At 51.9% G+C, this 17,033-nt stretch overlaps 1 protein-coding gene across 2 annotated transcripts; it reads left to right on the top strand.

Annotated features, from left to right (window-relative positions):
• Positions 1-267: 267 nt before the first annotated feature.
• Positions 268-16,756, top strand: PLA2G6 (phospholipase A2 group VI). Of its 2 annotated transcripts, XM_009492742.2 has the most exons (16): positions 268-520; positions 1,383-1,598; positions 2,432-2,612; positions 4,194-4,381; positions 5,619-5,715; positions 6,832-7,014; positions 7,225-7,333; positions 7,919-8,068; positions 10,086-10,176; positions 10,964-11,127; positions 11,654-11,804; positions 11,984-12,120; positions 12,725-12,879; positions 13,603-13,770; positions 14,885-14,958; positions 15,487-16,756. In XM_009492742.2, the coding sequence occupies exons 1-16, from the start codon at positions 312-314 to the stop codon at positions 15,626-15,628; spliced, it is 2,415 nt and encodes an 804-aa protein (XP_009491017.2). In that variant the 5' UTR covers positions 268-311; the 3' UTR covers positions 15,629-16,756. The 2 variants fall into 2 exon arrangements, with proteins under 2 accessions (XP_009491017.2, XP_009491024.2); XM_009492749.2 differs by lacking the exon at positions 7,919-8,068.
• The last annotated feature ends 277 nt before the right edge of the window (positions 16,757-17,033 follow it).

The following is a 17,033-nucleotide window of genomic DNA, read 5'->3' on the forward strand; positions in this document are numbered from 1 at the left end:
GGCGCCGGGGCTGGCCGTGGAGGGGGGCGTTTCCCGCCGAGGCGGCGGAGCGAGGCCCGCGAGAAGGAGTTTCCGAGGTCGGCGGTCGCCGTGAGGCGCTGAGGAGAACCGGGTGCTCTTCCCGGAGGAGTCAGGAAAGAAACCGCAGGTGCCGGGCTTTCCCCCCGGGCGGTGTGTCACCCCTCGGTTCTCCTTTCCTGGCGCTGAGTCGCTAAATTCGGGGAAGGGCAGGGGCAGGGGCAGGGGCAGGGTCCGGGCCGGGCCTGTGACCGGGTTTCCCTCGAGGAGAAGCCACCTGAGGCTCCAGAAAGATGCAGTTCTTTGGCCGACTGGTGAATACCATCAACAGCGTCACCCAAATATTCACAAACCCTTACCGGGTGAAGGAGGTGCCGGCTGCAGAGTACGCCGCGCACACCTGCCTGAGGGAGGAAGGCAGGGTGGCCCTCTATAAGAACAGACTCGCTCGCTCATGGGATTGCCTGCTGGTGAATCCTCAGAGCCCACAGGTCGCTTTCCGGTAAGTGACAGACATTTAGCAATCGCTACTCAAGTGTGAAACGAAAGACCAGAAATCTCCAATCTCAGGACCACAGTGCTTTGCGGCTGTGGGTGTGGGATGATGTGTTTGATCAGCAGGTGGGCTCATGAGGGGTGGGAGGCCCTTGCATGTGCTGGTGAAGGAGTCGTCATCAAAACATGCTGTCGTGGTTTAACCCCAGCCAGCAACTAAGCACCATGCAGCCGCTCGCTCACTCCCCCTGCCCTGGTGGGATGGGGCAGAGAATTTGAAGAGTAGGAGTGAGAAAACTCCTGGGTTGAGATAAGAACAGTTTAATAATTGAAATAAAGTAAAATAGTAGTAGTAACAGTAACAATATAATACTAATACTACTAATAATAATAATATACAAAGCAAGTGATGCACAATGCAACTGCTCACGACCTGCCAACAAATGCCCAGCCAGTTCCCGAGCAGCGATTGCTGTCCCCCGGCCGACTCCCCGCAGCCAAAACCAGAACATGTGCCCTTGTGAGGGCAGGGCAGAGCAGAGTACAAATGCTGTGGAAACAGGCAACTGTGAAATAGTACTCGGGTCAGAACATCCACAGGTACGTGCACTTCAGCTCGTACCCGTTGCTGTTTTAGTATCTGGAGCACAGGATACTTCAGCCCAAAAGTTAATGTTCTTCAGGAAGAGGAAATGCTCTCTGCTAATGAAGTAGGCTCCCTTCTTCTGTTGGAACAAGCATGACACCAGATGAGGAGGAATGGGAAAGTCCCCATCACTAATGTTTGGAGAAGAGCTGTTTCTCTCAGATATGTGGGATGGAGGTTGTTTCTTTGAGCAGGACCAACGCTGCATTTGCCTTTCCTCCAGGCTCTTCCAGCTCGACAATGAAACAGATGCCCTGGTGCATTTTGAGCAGTACGCCAGGCAGCTGCGCCCTTTCTACGAGAGCTCGCGCCAGCCCTTGTCTCTGGAGGATCTCCAGCAGCTCAGCGACTGCTTGCGCAACCACCCCAGCTGGTCCTCGGCACACGTTGCGGTGGAAATTGGCCATCGTGAGAGCTTCAGGCACAACCAAGTTCTGAGGCAAGGGGCGGGAGAGGTCTCTGGTGGGCCTGGTGCTGGGAACGAGCTCGGGAGGGCAGGCTAGGCCAGATTAGGGTGTCCCAGTTTGATGCACCAAAGCGATGGGGACTGCTTCTTGGGGGAGCTTAACACCTGTGGTTACTGCAGAGGTCGAGTTTAAAAGTGCCAGCCTTGGTGTGTCCTGCCTGAATGACAGATGTGGTGGCAAAGAGGGTCCGATGGTCACTGTGTAAGCTTATCAGCGGGCTTTCAACCTGCTGCTGTGGACATTAAGGCCTGGAGCTCTGGTGTTTCAGCTAAAGGATTGAAGTGTTTTGCTAGAGGCACTAGTTAGATTCTTATAACCCTTGTGGAGCTGCTTTTTGGAGGCGGCTGTAGCTGACTTTGTAAACCACAAGAGAGGAGGTACAGTAGGAATGTCTTTCTGGAAATGGTTTTTGGCCACAAGCCTTTGCTCTCTTTCCATGGGGAAGTTCAGTGATGATAGGGGAGACTAGTAAGGAGTTAGGGGACTGGAGGACTAATGGCAGCACCTCTGTCAGGTTGCTGACTGTAACCTGTCTCCTGCCTTTCTTTGGGCAGGGGGAACTGCTCCCATATGGGGAACAGAGGAAGGAGCAGTATGTCGGGGAGAGGGTCCATGGCAGGGCTGCTTGGTGGCCCTTCCCTGTGCTCCTTCCCTGGCAAGAGGCCAGGCTTCCGTGATCCTCATGGTTTGCACCAGCTGGACCTGTCACAGACGTGGAAGGTGCCTTCTTCTCAGCTCCCAGGGCAGCTGCACGTCCTCGTCTTCGCAGCCCTTCCTTGGCCTCATGTTGACTCATCTCTTGCAGCTGTGTGAACAGCACGGACAGTGAGGATGGCTGCACCCCGCTGCACCTGGCGTGCCGCAAGGGAGACATGGAGTGCCTGCTGGAGCTGCTGGAATGCCATGCGCGGATGGACGTTACCGACAGGAATGGGGAGACGGTTTTCCACTATGCTGTGCGAGGGAACAGCCCCCAGATCATTGAGGTGGGAGCGATTTCAAAGCTGCGGGGGAGTGGGACTAGAATGGGTCCTCTATGCTGTGAGGAGAGAGACAGGAAAATAGCTGCAGACCGGGGAGGAGAAAGCCAGTTCCCTCTGCTGCAGCATCGAGTTAATACTTGAGGCTGATTTCAGCCTCTCTCTTTCCCCTTTACTGGTACTGTTTCTGTAAGCAGGCTCCAGATTCCACCCTGCAGTGGAACAAGGATATTAAGCAAGTTTTCCTTAGAAAGTGTCTTTCATTGCTGTTTGCATCAGGCCTTCATCCTGCCTTTCCCCAAGTCCTTGGCTGTCCTTTCTCCGTCTTCTCCAAGCAGGGTATTTGGTTCGGGTAGAGTGCTCCCATGGGGGAGCGTGTGTTTAGGCTGCCGTGGGGGAGCGTGTGTTGTCCACAGGCTGAAGGACAGTTCAGAGCCGCCCTGGGCACTCCTGAGCTGCAGAACCTTTTGTTTGAACTGAGTGGCCTTGCATGGGGGACAGCGATCAGAGCCTCGAGGCAGGGACAGTCTGAAGCCAGAGGCGTTCTCGTTCTTGATTGCTGAGAAGTGCTAGGCAGAGTGACAGGGTCCGTAAGGGGGTGGGTGGCCTTCCACGCTGGTTCCTCAGGTCTGTCAGCTCCCCAGCACCCAGTGCGAGCGCAAGACCATCTCTCTGCTACAGTTGCACCCCCCACATATGCCCAATACCTGTTGTGACAGCTCTTCCTCCGGCTCCCAGACTGTGCTGGGGTTTCCTAATGCGTGATGGAGGAGGGATGATGATTTGGGCTTGCCCTGCTGTGGAGCAGGGCAGTTAAGACATTTGTATTAAAAAGATATCCTCTTCCTTTATTTCTCTGATGGCAGCAACTTGGCACATTGTTACAGAAATACTTCCAGGTCTGATCTGTCTCCTGTTTGTTTCTTTTCTCTCTTGATTCCTTGCTAAACCAGAGAAAAGAAACTCTAAATTCCTGCTTCTCTTGTGTGCACCAGGCCTTGCAGGGATTCCCCGGTACGGCAGTGGGATATTTTTGTGTAACAAACCAGTCAGCAGGTAACAGGTCTAAAATTTACGAGGAGAATAGGAAAATTCCTTCATACATATCCCCACATCTATATTTTAAACAGAATCTTGTTTGTATCTGAAAGCAGTGGGGGAGTTGCAGGGGAGGTTGAGCTCCTGCCTGCTGACTGTTCGTGGTAACTGATGGGGCCGCAGCAGGAGAGGAAACTGCTGGTTTTAGTTAGCGTTCTCATTTGTTTGGGCTGAGCTTGGCTCATGAGTGGGAGACGGTGGGAGTCTGCTGGGCTGTGTCGTTCAAGGTGGTGTGAGCTCTTTCTGGCTCTGGGGTGTCTCAGAAGCACCTGGGCCAGAGGAAGAGGGCACAGAGAGCAGCCATAAACCCTTTGGGGAGAGAAAACAAGGAGCGCTTCCATAGCTACTGTGTTGGAAGCAGGGGTGGAGAGGACAGGCTGTTGCATCATGAGGAACCCAGTGCTCCAGAGTCTGTCCCCGGAGCTCAGGAAGAGAGACTGTGCTCTTCCATGTCTGTCTGTCTATTTATCTGTTGTCTCCTCTTCCCAGCTCCTGGGCAGCATCCCAACTGCTGGCTTGGACCACCTGAGCTGTGAAGGGCTGACTGCTCTGCATCTGGCTTGTCAGCTGGGTAAAGAGGACATGGTTCGGTCTCTGCTGAAATGCCATGCCAGCTGCAGCATCATGGGGAAGCTGGGCTACCCCATCCACATAGCACTGAAGTTCTCGCAGAAGGGGTAAGTAACCCCTTGGGCTGCCAGAACAGTCTGGGGATCTGTCTGCTTACTCAGGGTTGTCCAAGACTGGACCCCTTTCAGGGCAGTGCTCAGTAGGAAGATGTCCTGTGCTGTCCTCTGCTGCATCACCGAGTTGGCAAAAGAACAGAGAAGTGCTAGTGTGGAAAAGAAAGAAACACTTTCAGAAAAAAAAGTTTTTCCCTGAATTTATCTATATATATTATTTAGTATCAGACATCAGGAGACAGACACAGATTATTTTAAAAAAATGTTTGTGAAATGCTTTTTCTCAGAATGAGCTGTGAGAAGATGATTTACTGATGTTTAAATAGTATTGCTAATTGCCATACCTCCGTCTTTGAGTGCTCTGATCCTAATAAGCTTTCATTTCAAAGCCTAGTTATTCCTGTCTCCTGTGGGCCAAAGGTACTCTTGACTCTTCATAACACACTCTGGAACTGAATCAAAAGAGACGCGGTGTTTACTCCCTGTTTTGTTTTCCCTGGAGAAATTTGATTCTCTTTGTATGTGCTTTATAATACTTAATGTTCATAGTGTCTGAGCTCTACAAATAGGGTGCTCAAGTCAACACTAGCTGCTGCTAGCTAATTTTTCAGCATTTTGAAAAGTGTTTTCAAATGTTAGAGACACATTCACAAGGCAAAAATGTGCTTAGGTCCCTTAGTTTGCAGTGGGGCTCAATCTCTTGTACATGGTTTATTCGGTGGTGTTTCAAAGTGGAGAGCGTATGCTTGTTTCTTAAGTCTGCCTACCCGCACTTTCTAGGTGCTAGGTAGTAGTCTATTCACAATAGGTGTGATTTCTTACTCACAGGGAAGTACACAGATTCTTAATTTCAGCAAGTATTTAACTGTTTCAGTTTTATCCCCCCGTTTCCACAGAGAGAGAGGGAGAAGAATTTCCCCTTGAGTCTTGAGAGTTTCCAGAAATGCCTGTATTGGAGAAGCACCCAGATGCTGCTCCACAGCTTGGAATTGGGAAGGAATTCTCCTGCTTCTTCCGAACGCTGTGCTGCTTGTATGCTTCCTGTTGCGCCCTTCCTTTCTAAAAAGAGCAAAACAAAACTGCAGCTGAGGAACCTGCAGGTGTTGCAGAGAGCCTGCTGCTGCTAGACAGTTTCCTGAAAGGCTCTGGGCAGGAGGCAGGTGCTGATGTGAGTGGAGGTCTTGAATCAAGACAGCAGCCCCCCATCCCTTCATCTCGTTGTCTTTGCCAGGTGTGCCCAGGCCATCCTTGAAGTGGATGCCAGCCAGGTTCGCTCCAAGGACCCGCGCTATGAAGCCACTCCGCTGCACTGGGCAAAGAAGGCAGAGGTAAATGGAGCCAATCCATGGTGAGGGCCTGTGCTGCCACCCAGCACCCAGTTAATTCCTCCTGCTGCTGACCTCTCCCTTTCCTGAGTGCATGTGCAGAACCCTGGGAGTGTCAGAGCCCAGCGAGCAGCCCGGTGTTTGATTCTCTTTGCCCTCTGCTTATCAGTGCTGTTTGCCACAGGGGACGGAGCAGCGGAGCCTTGCAGTGAAACAAACTGGTGGGCTCATCCCTAGTATGTCATCCTTGGCTGTGAAACTGCCAGCTTGTCCCTTTTCCCTTTTTGTTGGGGAAATTGCAGTAGTGTCACTGTTGCCCCTGGAGGGAGCTCTCTTCTCATTACTGCCAGTTTCATGGGAGGAAGCAGGTTGATGCCTTGAAAACTGCAGGGAGAATGTGAGGTAGGCACAGGGTGGTGGCTTGTGGGTTATGGTCCATCTTCTGCCAGGGGTGGGCAGACCAGTGGTGTGATACGCCATGCCGGAGCACCTGAATGGTGTTTGTTGCAAGCAGAGGACATTCCTATGGCAGGACTGTTTTCCCTCCTGCAGTATCACATCCCTCTCAGAAATCATAGAACCATAGAATGCTTTGGGTTGGAAGGGACCTTGAGAGATCATCGAGCCCAACCCCCCTGCAGTAAGCAGGGATTGAACCTGTGAACTTGGTGTTATTAGCACCATGCTTTAACCAACTGAGCTAACCCGGCTGGTCCTGTGGAGTCTCAGAGCAGATGTAAATCTGCTTGGCTTATAAAGAGAAGATCAAAAAGCAAACTTTTTCCCTCCAGTCTGCAAGGATTCTAGCCCGAGTAGGAACTGTTTTTCCTCCATTGCTCTCAGCCAGTTGCTACACTTGCATATAAGTCCCAAAACATGCAGAAGCTCTAGCCAGATTGTGAAACCACCAACTGTTCTGAGGTAAAAGACAGAGAAACCCCACCTCCAGTGCTTGGAATGATGCAGCTGGCATCTGCCAGCCAGCCGTGTCCAGCCTAAGGGTCCTGCCTCTTCCCCTTTTTTGCTTGCAACGAGATCTGGATTGTTTGAGCGCCCAGGCAGTTGTCCTCATGATCACTTTCTCTCTTCTTGACCTGGCACATGCACGCTTGGGCACAGATGGCACAGCTGCTGCTCGAGTACGGTTCTGAGGTGAATTTGACCAGCCGGACGGCTGACATGGCTCTGCACATCGCGGTCAAGAGGGGACGCTTTGACTGCGCCATGCTACTGCTGACACATGGGGCCCACACCAACGCCAGGGGTCAGGATGGCAACACACCACTGCACCTGGCCATGAAGGTGAGTTTTCTGCAGAGGCTGCTGGGAAGGAAAGAGAGGATTTTCTTGAAGGGTTGAGGCAGGGACAGACTCCTTTGAAATTCTAACTGTTGTTTTTCATGGGGTGATCGATTGTGGGTGCTTTGGCTAATGAAGAAAGGAGGGAGGGAATGAAAGATGATGTAGCCAAGGGGAGCGTGGCTTTTGACTGAGCTTTCTCTTGTCCCCTAGCATGACCACCTGGATATGATCAAAGCTATCGTTGTGTTTGGAGGAGATGTTGAGATCCCCAATGATTTCGGGGAGACACCAGGGCTGTTGGCAGCCAGGAGCAGCAAAGGTGAGGGAGCGTGCCAGCAGCCTTACAGGTGAACCCAGCATCCTGTCTGCCCTTGGTGTCCCAAACAGTGTCTTGGGGAGAGGTAAAAACATGCTAAGCATGGGTGATGCTTCTCCAACATGCTTTCCCAGCTTCTAGTCGCTCACAGGGTAGGCACTTCCTGAGATAGCAGCATAGCCTTTGTATTAATAGCCCTTAATGAACTTCTCTTCTGCGAGACACAGATGCAAGAGGAAAAGCTGGCACGCGCTCCCCCCCTTTCAGGCCACGATGTCGGGCACTGCAGGCTCGCAACAGGATGATGCAGTGCTGCTGAACCACCCAGGCGTAAGCAGGCATGGGCAGTTCTTCAGTGTCAAGAAGTGTGTGGCACACACCTTGAAGCTGCACAGCATTGGGTACTCCTGCTGTGCACAAGTCCTGCTGTCTGGTGTTTGGGGAGAGATATCTGGGATATGCTTTCCCTGGCTCATCCCAGAGGTTTTGTGAGGGTCAGGGCTACTGTGAATTTGGCAGAGCCCTCCCCCGGTGTGTGCGTGCACTGATTCTCTTTCTGATCTGTGACTCCCCCCTTCGTCACCTAAGGTGCGAACCGGAAAGTGCTCTTAGACCTGCTGCAAACTGTAGGGACCGAACGCTGCCACCCACCCAATCCTGACTCCCCAAGCCTGGCACCATCTGCCGCCTCCTTCCTGGAAGGCCAACCTTCCTCGCGGAGCAGCTTCAACAGCTTAGGTAAAGCCTCCCCTGGCTGTCCCTCACTCTCCTTCCTTCTTGCTTCACAGTGCTGTCTCAGATCTCTTCTTCAGATGGGCCATGCTCTGGGGACTGTCTCCTAGCTCTCAGTTTCTGATGACTCTGTCCTCATTCAGCTGTTGCAGGATCCCGTCTCTTTTCTCTGTTTTTCCTGTGTGTGTACTCTAAGCTTCTGTACTGTAAACTTTTGTTTTATAGACCTGACACAATGCAGCTCTGTAAAAAAGAAAAGGAAGACCGATTCCCTCACCCCTCTGGAAGAGGTGTAGGACTTAGTTGCCTGCATGCACTTTATCCACTGGGTCATGTACAGAAGGGGAGGTACTTGCTGGTCTGCTTTGAGGACCTCCCAGTGTCATGCTGGGCACAAGGAAACTAGAAGCGTTGCTCGTTCAGATCCTGGAGGCCAGCAGCTGGAAGAGGGAAGGGTTGAAGCCCAAGGATAAGCAACCCTGGTCACAGGGTTTATGTTATGCATAGGAAAAGCCTAAGTTAGGACAAGAGGACAAGAGGAAATGTCCTCTAGGACAAGAGGAAATGGGCTTAAGCTGCGCCAGGGGAGGTTTAGACTGGAAATTAGGAAAAATTTCTTTACGGAAAGGGTGGTTAGGCATTGGAACAGGCTGCCCAGAGAGGTGGTGGAGTCACCATCCCTGGAGGCGTTTAAAAAACGGGTAGATGTGGCACTTCGGGATATGGTTTAGTCTGGTCTACCCTTGATTAGTCTAGAGTGGGCTTGGTAGTGTAGGTTAATGGTTGGACTGGATGATCTTAAAGGTCTTTTCCAACCTAGATGATTCTATGATTCTATGATTCTATGACATATGATTATATTGTAGCTTCTACTCTGTACTGCCCGGACTATGTGAATAAGCCCATGGGTCTATTCTAGGTGCTGGGCTTTCCTTCTCTGGGGAGCTCTGGAGCTCAGGCAGAGGCAGCGTGAGGGGTTATGGAGTGGGCAGTGGTTGAGTTGGCTTGGAGGGAGGCTCTGACCCTTGTGAGAGGAGCATGCAGGCAGATAACAGCCGCTTGTGGTCCACTTCCCCTCTCAGGTTGGTGGTTTCCTTTGTAAAGGCCCTCCTGTGGGGCTAGAGGACAACACCCCCCCGCCCAGGCCCTGGAGCGCATCTGTATCACCAAAAGTCTCACTGGCTGGAGACACCAGGACTTTCTTCTCACAGTGATCTTGTGAAGGTGACTCCCCTAGTTTCAGCTCTGATGCAGTGACAGGGCAAGGCCCTTTTTTGTCCTCGACTCTGGCCCTTGAAGAAACTCCTCACCACATTCATTGTCATCCACAGCCACCTTCCGGCCTGGGCACTGGCAGGAGTATTTAACTTCTCTCCCCCTGTTCTTTCTTCTTTTGGTTTCGCAGGCTGGCTTCTCGCCTAGGCTGGATTGGTGCCCCACACCCAGGGTGGCCTGGGTGTACATCAGCTGAGGGGTAATGACCAGCCACCCTGTCCCCACAGCTCTCCTGCCTGGGTTACCTCACAGGAGTAGATTTAGGTTTTATCTTACGGCTTGCAGTAAACTGCGTAGTGGGCACGCTGCCAGGCTCTGCCTTCTCTCCTGCCTACTGTGCTTATCATCTGCTTCTACAAATCCTTTGTCTTTGCCAGTGCATCTCCAACTGCCTGCTCTAAAGGACGGGGTTTCTCCTCTTTGGTGCGGAGTTTAATCTCAGGGGGGTACCTGGTGGCTGTGGGTAAGGTGGCTTGTGTCTCCTGCAGGGAGCTTTATTCGACTGGGAAGGGAGTTGGATGTTCTCTCTGTGATTATGGTGGATACGATTTGTCGCATGGGTGGGAGGTTTGGGTACCCTGACCAAGTTTTCTGGGGACAGAGAGAAAGTAGGAAGAATAATTGAAGGTTTTCTAATAGATTAAGTATAATTTGATTGACTAATATATCTGAGGCACGTATCAGAGGGTTCAGGTAGCAAAGTGGTCTCTAACTTTTTTTTTCCTTTTGCATGTTCATGGCCCTCTAGGGTACAAGGACCTTCTGTATATTTCCACAACGCTTGGGCAATTGTTGAAGGCACCAGATGTTGTGGACTCGCCCAGTGAGGGTAGAAGAAAGTAAGTGAGGAACAGCTTCTGTCCAGGCTCCTGTGCAACTTGAAGGTGAAATCCACGTGTGTGAATTCCTCCCCACTCACACCTGTGGGTGTGGCATCCTCAGAGCTGACATTATTTAGTGTCCACTGATGTTGCAGTTTTTGCCAGAAACCCCCCTGCTCCCTGTTGCAATAAATCTCTGTTCCCATAAACGACCATCGCCTGTTCCTGCCTGCAGCCCTGGAGCTGCGGTGGAGCCCGAACTAGCAGGTGAAACCCCTGCTCTGTCCCTCCCCTCTGCCACTGCACACCAAACGCTGTTTTAGCTTTGTGATTTCCCCATCTCCATGCGCTGTCCTGATGCTCACCGAGCTCCTTTGCCAGCCTGTGCACTGCCTCGGCAGTGCCTGCACCTCACCTTGCACGGAGCAGAGGGTGGGTTGGCACCGAAGTGCTGCTAGCAGGAACTTAGGGCTGTCTGGTTTTTATTTATGAGGTAATATCTATCATTGCATAATCGGGGACTTGGATGCATTTTCGGCTTGTGAATGTCTCTCTGGTGTAGAGGTTAGAGATGGCTAAAAGAGCAAGTGGTATTGCAACAGCTCTGATGAGGCATGTCTGGCCGTGTTCAGTCTTGCATCTGAGGGAGCACCACTGGATTTATTTGTTCACTGATAACACTGTCCACAGCAGCGTTCTTGTTGATGACCTAGTTTCCCACACCCAGGGCCGCGTTCCCACATGGTGTGCTGTGATTTGTAAGTTGTCCCACAGCTCCCAGTCATCTGTGTCTGTCTCTCTCCAGTCATGACCGCCTCCTGTGCCTGGATGGAGGGGGCATCCGGGGCCTGGTGCTCATCCAACTCCTCCTGGCTATCGAAAAGGCTGCGGGCCGTCCTGTTCGTGAGATTTTTGACTGGATCGCGGGGACCAGCACTGGGGGGATCTTGGCCTTGGCTATTGTACATGGTAAGGACAGTGCAAATAATGGGTCCCTTCTTGCTCCTGTGGGCTCAAGCGCTCCTCTGTGGGGAGCGGATGAGGGTGGGAGCTGCCTCTCTGAGTCCCAACTGAGATTTGTGTCTCTGCCAAAGGAGGGAAGGGATGGTTGTTAATGAAGGAAAGCCTAGACCTGGCTTTGTGCTTGAGTCTCACGTCAGCTGGCCTTGAGCAGCTTACTGGGTTTTGGGAAGCGTGTGGTGGTGGACTGCAGTGTTCTGTTCTTCCTGCTCTCTCCACCGGGGTTTCACAACAAGGTGATGGGCACTTTCTGGTGGTGGCAAACTATGGTCTGAGCTTGCCCTTCCTCTTTAATCCTTCCCAGTCATGCCGCTGAGGTCTGAGCAGATGACAGGCAGCCTGGGAAGGGGATGGGATTGGGAGTGGCGCCTCCCATCTCCCACTGGTCCTAGAAAGTCCTGGCTCTGATGTGCTGTTTGTTCTGCCTGCCCTTCCTCCCACCCCCTGCTTCTGCCAACGCTGTTGCCTGTCTCAGGGAAGTCCATGGACTACATGCGCTGCCTGTACTTCCGCATGAAGGACATGGTGTTCCGGGGGTCTCGGCCCTACGAGTCAGAGCCCCTGGATGAGTTCTTGAAGAAGGAATTTGGGGAAAACACCAAAATGACAGATGTCCAAAAACCCAAGTAAGTCCTGCCTGGGGCTGCACTGGTTGATGCTCTCCTGAGTGTGCTCTAGACCCCTCTCAGGAAAGATGCTCAGCCTCTCCTTAGAGCAGATCTGGAGGAGTGTGATGTGCAGACTGTTGAAGCCATAACTACTTTTTTTCCATTTTTCTCTTATTCTGTCATGTCGTCTCCCCCAGGGTTATTGTGACAGGGACATTGTGCGACCGGCAGCCAGCTGAGCTCCACCTTTTCCGTAATTACCCCGTACCAGAGACAAAAACCTCCACTGAATACAAGACAAGCGCATCTTTCAAACCACTCACTCGGCCAGAAGGTAAATGCTGGCACACAGCAGTCCAGCTGGTTGGCAGGAGAGGGGGCTGTCCCTCAGAGATGGAAGATTTCCTGTTCTTCCTCCCATTGCTCTGAAAACTGGGGTGTCCCAGCGATGGCTCATCCTTGATCTTGACTTGTAGCTTGGTCCTAGTGATGGTTCCCTTTTCTCCTCTCTCCTCCTCCCTTGGCTTCTCTTGTACCAGGAACAGGGGCTGGCTAGCAAGGTTCTTGAGGAAGGGGTCTGCTAGAGGAGTCCTGCGTACAGTCAAAAGCTGTGTAACTGAAGCATGCAGCCCCCTCAAGCTTGCTTCTTTCTTTGTCTGGCAAGCATAAGTGGTTCACCATCAAAATGGCAGCAGTGAAACTGGTAGAGAGTGAGTTTGACCCAAGATATGTAGAAAGTGGTGAGAACATCTTTTAAAGCCCCCCCAAGTAATCCTGTGCATCCAAGCAGAGGCCCTACTTTTGGGAGAAAGAGGCACAACTATCTAGGGCAGGGTCTTCTGGATTGCAGGCTCTCTTGGTCTCTGTTGGTGAAGGCAGGGTGCTTCTTGCACACAGGAAAGTTGCTGCAAGAGACTGTATGCTTTCTCTCCCTCCAGACCAACTCGTATGGCGTGCTGCCCGCTGTAGCGGTGCGGCTCCCACTTATTTCCGGCCGATAGGCCGCTTTCTGGATGGTGGGCTGCTAGCCAACAACCCGACCCTCGATGCAATGACGGAGATCCACGAGTACAACAAGACGCTGATCAAGAAGGTGAGGGAAATCCTAGCCCTGACTGGTAACTGGGGCTGTATTGGCTCAGTCACTGAGCCTCCCTTGAAGGGGAAGAGGGTTGGGGAATGAATGCCTCTGTAGCGGATAAACAAGTTAGCAGTGCAGCACCCTAGAAGAGAGTGTATGGAGGGGGTGAAATACCTCTTCTGGCAAGGGTGTGAGATGGGGAGGCAGCCCCATCAGCCTGTCGTTGCTACTTTGAGCAAGGGTGATTCTGTTGATGGTTGTGTGTGGCCCTTGACGCAGCTCTGCAGGGTCTTTTTCTGCCCAGAAATAAATGGAGAAGACAATGGTGGGGCACTCTGCAAGGCTGAAGAGTGAATGCCTTCTGTGGTGGCAAGTTCTTCAGAAAGATGACTAACTACTGGCAGCTACTGCTCCCTGTAGCTGAAAAGGGAGGGGTGTTGCCAAAATGACTGAGAGAGTTGGACAGTTTCATAGTCATCTGGTCCTCAGACTCATTTTTGGGGTGGTCCCATGGGTTTGAGTGCAGCCAGGGGTGTAAGGGACAGAACAGTGCAACTGTTGAAGTCACATGGGTTATACCTGTCTCACCAGGCAGTACTAAAGCGGGAGGAGGGGGGAGAGAAAAGGCTACCGAGCCTTTTGGCTTGGCTTTCAGAGCTTCCCCAAGACTGTTGTGGAAGACGTGCTCCACCTTAATTGTTGGTCCTTGCGAACAAATCTTCTGTTTGTCCGCAGGGTCAGAAGCAGAAAGTAAGAAAATTGGGGTTGGTGGTCTCCCTGGGGACAGGGAAGCCTCCGCAGGTACCAGTGAGCTCTGTGGATGTTTTCCGCCCCTCCAACCCTTGGGAGCTGGCGAAGACCGTCTTTGGGGCCAGGGAGCTTGGCAAGATGGTGGTGGATTGTGTGAGTACTGGGAGGAGGGGATGGAGGAAGACCCCTGGTGCTGCTTGCAGGGAGGGAACAAAGGTTTCCAGTCTTCAGCTTCTTCCTTTTGGAAGAAAATTCTGATCATGGCCAGTTCAAGGAATGGATGTAGTGGGTAACCTAAGAATTGCAGGAGCACAGCAGGTCTGAAGCCCTGTCTGCCTGTTCGGGGTTTCAGGTGCCAAGGGAGGTGCAGTTCTTGCAGCTGTAAGGAGCTAAGGTGTGGGAGAGCTGAGGACAGGATGGTGGTCAGTGACCCCTAGGAACATTAGCAGGTCTGAGTTGTGAAACTCAGTATCTTTCCAGGGAGCATTGATTATCATCTGAGCAACCTGGACCAAAAAAATCACACCTCAGGAAACAGCATTCATTTTTCTTTAGAAAAGCTTTGTTATCCCCACTGGGAAAACTAGCAAATGCTAGAGAAGTGGGAGTATCACTAATAAAAAGCAGTAGTTCAGAGCTGTGGATAGGAGTGTGTAATATGCATATGTTCTTGGATGCTTCAGAAAGAAGCTTATTAAATGTTGTACATGAAAACGCTCCAAATGAATGAAAGCCAGAAAGGTCAGAACTGAGGTTTTGACTATAATCTTAACTGTGTCGCTTTATTTCCTCTTAGCTTCCTAAAGCCAGAAAATACCCAGAGAGGTCTGCTTCCCCTGTCTTTTATTTCAGGGCTCCCAGGGAAGCTGTCCCAGGATAGCCCAGAAAGCCTGCAGTAATCACAGGCTCTACTGATACTGGGCTTGGACAGAAATGGATAGAGATGAAATCCCGAGGAGGCTGTGATTCAGATCATCCTGGCAGTTTCTTTAAGGGAATCCACTTGGTGCTGTGATGGAGGATCTGTAGGGTGCAATTTCTTGTGTCCCAAGGATCCAGGAGCACTGTTCTTATGTTAAAAAAACCCAAACAAAAAGCCACCCCACCCTTGGTGGTGAATGTTGCCATCCAGGATGCACTCGCTCCTGGTTTTCCCTCTCCCTCTGCGGCTTGTACAAGTTCGACTTGGTGCCAGGGGAGCCTCTTGCAGGCAGGGGGAGAGCAGTGCGACGCTCCGGCTCTAACTGTGGGCCTGTTTCTCCTGCAGTGCACTGACGCAGATGGCCCAGCTGTGGATCGTGCCAGGGCCTGGTGCGAGATGACGGATGTCCCATATTTCCGGTAGGAGCTTCCTTTCCGCTCTCTGCACAGACCTATTTTTAGCCTTCTCACTTCAGACCTGGCTGTGGCATGCGTCATCCTAAATCGTGTCCCCTCCAGCAGCATGCCTGCCCAGACCTGTCCCCCCGCCCCCTTTCCTCACGCCTCGGTGACATATCAGAGGATGCCATGGCCCACTTTGTGAGCCGATGCACTGAGCGCGCTTGTCTGGGATCAGTTAGTGGGGGCTCGGGAGACGCTGTCTAACGGGGTCCTTGGGGGATCTGCATCCTGCCCTATTCCACCACGCACGGCGTGTTTTGAGGCTCGTGCCTTAGGTGGTGCCGTTGCTGAACTGAGTCTCAGCCTTGAGCGTGGCTGCGCCTTGCAGGAGGGGGAAGGCCTCCGCTCTGCAAGCCTTCTAGATAAAGGGAAGCGAATGCCCAGGCCGGCGGGAGCTGCTTCATACAAGTCTTGTGCTTGGCACGCTTACCGCCTTGTCGCGCTCGTGTTTGTGCCCAGCTGGTGATGCCGTCTTGCCGTACGCAGGCTCAGCCCTCAGCTGCACACGGAGGTGATGTTGGATGAGGTGAATGACACCGTGCTGGTGAATGCTCTCTGGGACACCCAGCTTTACATCTACCAGCAGCGGGAGCAGTTTGAGCAGCTGGTGCGACATCTCTGCCGATGACTGACCTGGATGTTCCTGTTCAGCATCCCCATGGCAAGGAAGAGCAGACACTGAAATGGCTCGGATTTGCTCTTGAACCAAGATAATTGAGGTGGGGGAGGGACTACTACTAATGATGAATTAATGATATTTAATAGAAAGCAGCGCACGTACATGTGTTCCAGGACACACCCATGTATTCCCTGACACCTGTGAAATGCTGACAGTTCTCTTTGTACTGTAGCCCTATCTCTGCTGCTATGCTCAGTTTTGCTGCCCTGCTCTCTGACCGTACAGCCCTTCCCAGAAGCCAGAGCCCCCACCTACCTGTCTTGAGCAGCTGGAGTCTGTCTCCTGTCTGTGCAGCACCTCTACTGACAAAGCACCGTGCACCTTCCCACATCACAGAATGGGCCGAGGCCGGATAAAGCTTCAGGGATTACTTGGCCCACTGGGGCCAAGGTGTTTCAGAGTGTATAGTATGGGGAAAAGGGATTATTCTTCCCTCAACACACCCAGTTTGAAGGGGAGCAGAAATACTGCAACTTTCTGCAGTAAATACGACGCAGAATGTTGCGACTGGCCTTGGGAGAAGGGGAAACCTTTCCTGAGCCAGTTGTCTTCTGTAGCACCTTCCCGTTTCCCCTCTGAGATGGGCTGGCAACACAGGTACTGACTGTGCCCAGGGTGGGAGCAGATCCCCCCCAGAGACTGTTTTGTGCCACTTGAGTTGCTGTGCTACTCTTTGCTCGAGGGCTGAGATGTGAAAGACTGTCTTTGCTTGCAGCAAGCTCAAGATGAGGGATAATAGCCTTGGCTTGGTAGAGAGATCGCTTCTCTTTATTCTTAATGTGGAATTGAAATGCTCTGAGATCAGTTCCCACCAAAGAATCTGGCCCTGTGACAATTTGGATTTACTTTTTTTACTGGTAGAAATCCCATTGTGAATGCTACACCATTCAATGTTTCTGCAGTAAATTTTCATATTTATAAGTAATTTATGTATCTATTTGGAGGCGTTTTGAGGAGTGACCTGAAAAACTGAATTCTTAATCATCTGCTTTTGACTGGATGGACTGTTGTGAACAGTGCTTCTATACAAAACTAACATGACCTGAAATAAAGAGAGGTTTGCATTTGGTGCCATTATCATGCAGTCCATGGTTCTCTTGTCTCTTTCTCCATCCTACAAGGTCCCAGAGGGGTTCTGAGCTGACAGCCTCTGAATTTCTTACAGGTAGAAAATCAGGAATTGGGCTCCTGGAGACACAGGGTTATACTGTTTGGGCTGAAGAGGTGAATGGCCTGTCCCTGCAGCCAGCCCTGGGAGCGTGTGTGTGGTGCGGGTGGCTGGCTGCCCCACGAAGCACAACACTGCGTGCTGGGCTTAGCTGCAGCCAGTGGCGAGGCTTTGGACCAGCTCCCA

The sequence above is a fragment of the Pelecanus crispus genome, chromosome 1 (genome assembly GCF_030463565.1).
Source record: "Pelecanus crispus isolate bPelCri1 chromosome 1, bPelCri1.pri, whole genome shotgun sequence".
NCBI classification, from domain to species: Eukaryota; Metazoa; Chordata; class Aves; order Pelecaniformes; family Pelecanidae; genus Pelecanus; species Pelecanus crispus.

Coding starts and splice junctions, on each gene's coding strand:
- PLA2G6 (XM_009492742.2), top strand. CDS start 312: ATGCAGTTCTTTGGCCGACTGGTGAATACCATCAACAGCGTCACCCAA. Junction 11,805..11,983: donor ACAGATGTCCAAAAACCCAA/GTAAGTCCTGCC, acceptor CGTCTCCCCCAG/GGTTATTGTGACAGGGACAT. Junction 14,959..15,486: donor ACGGATGTCCCATATTTCCG/GTAGGAGCTTCC, acceptor TGCCGTACGCAG/GCTCAGCCCTCAGCTGCACA.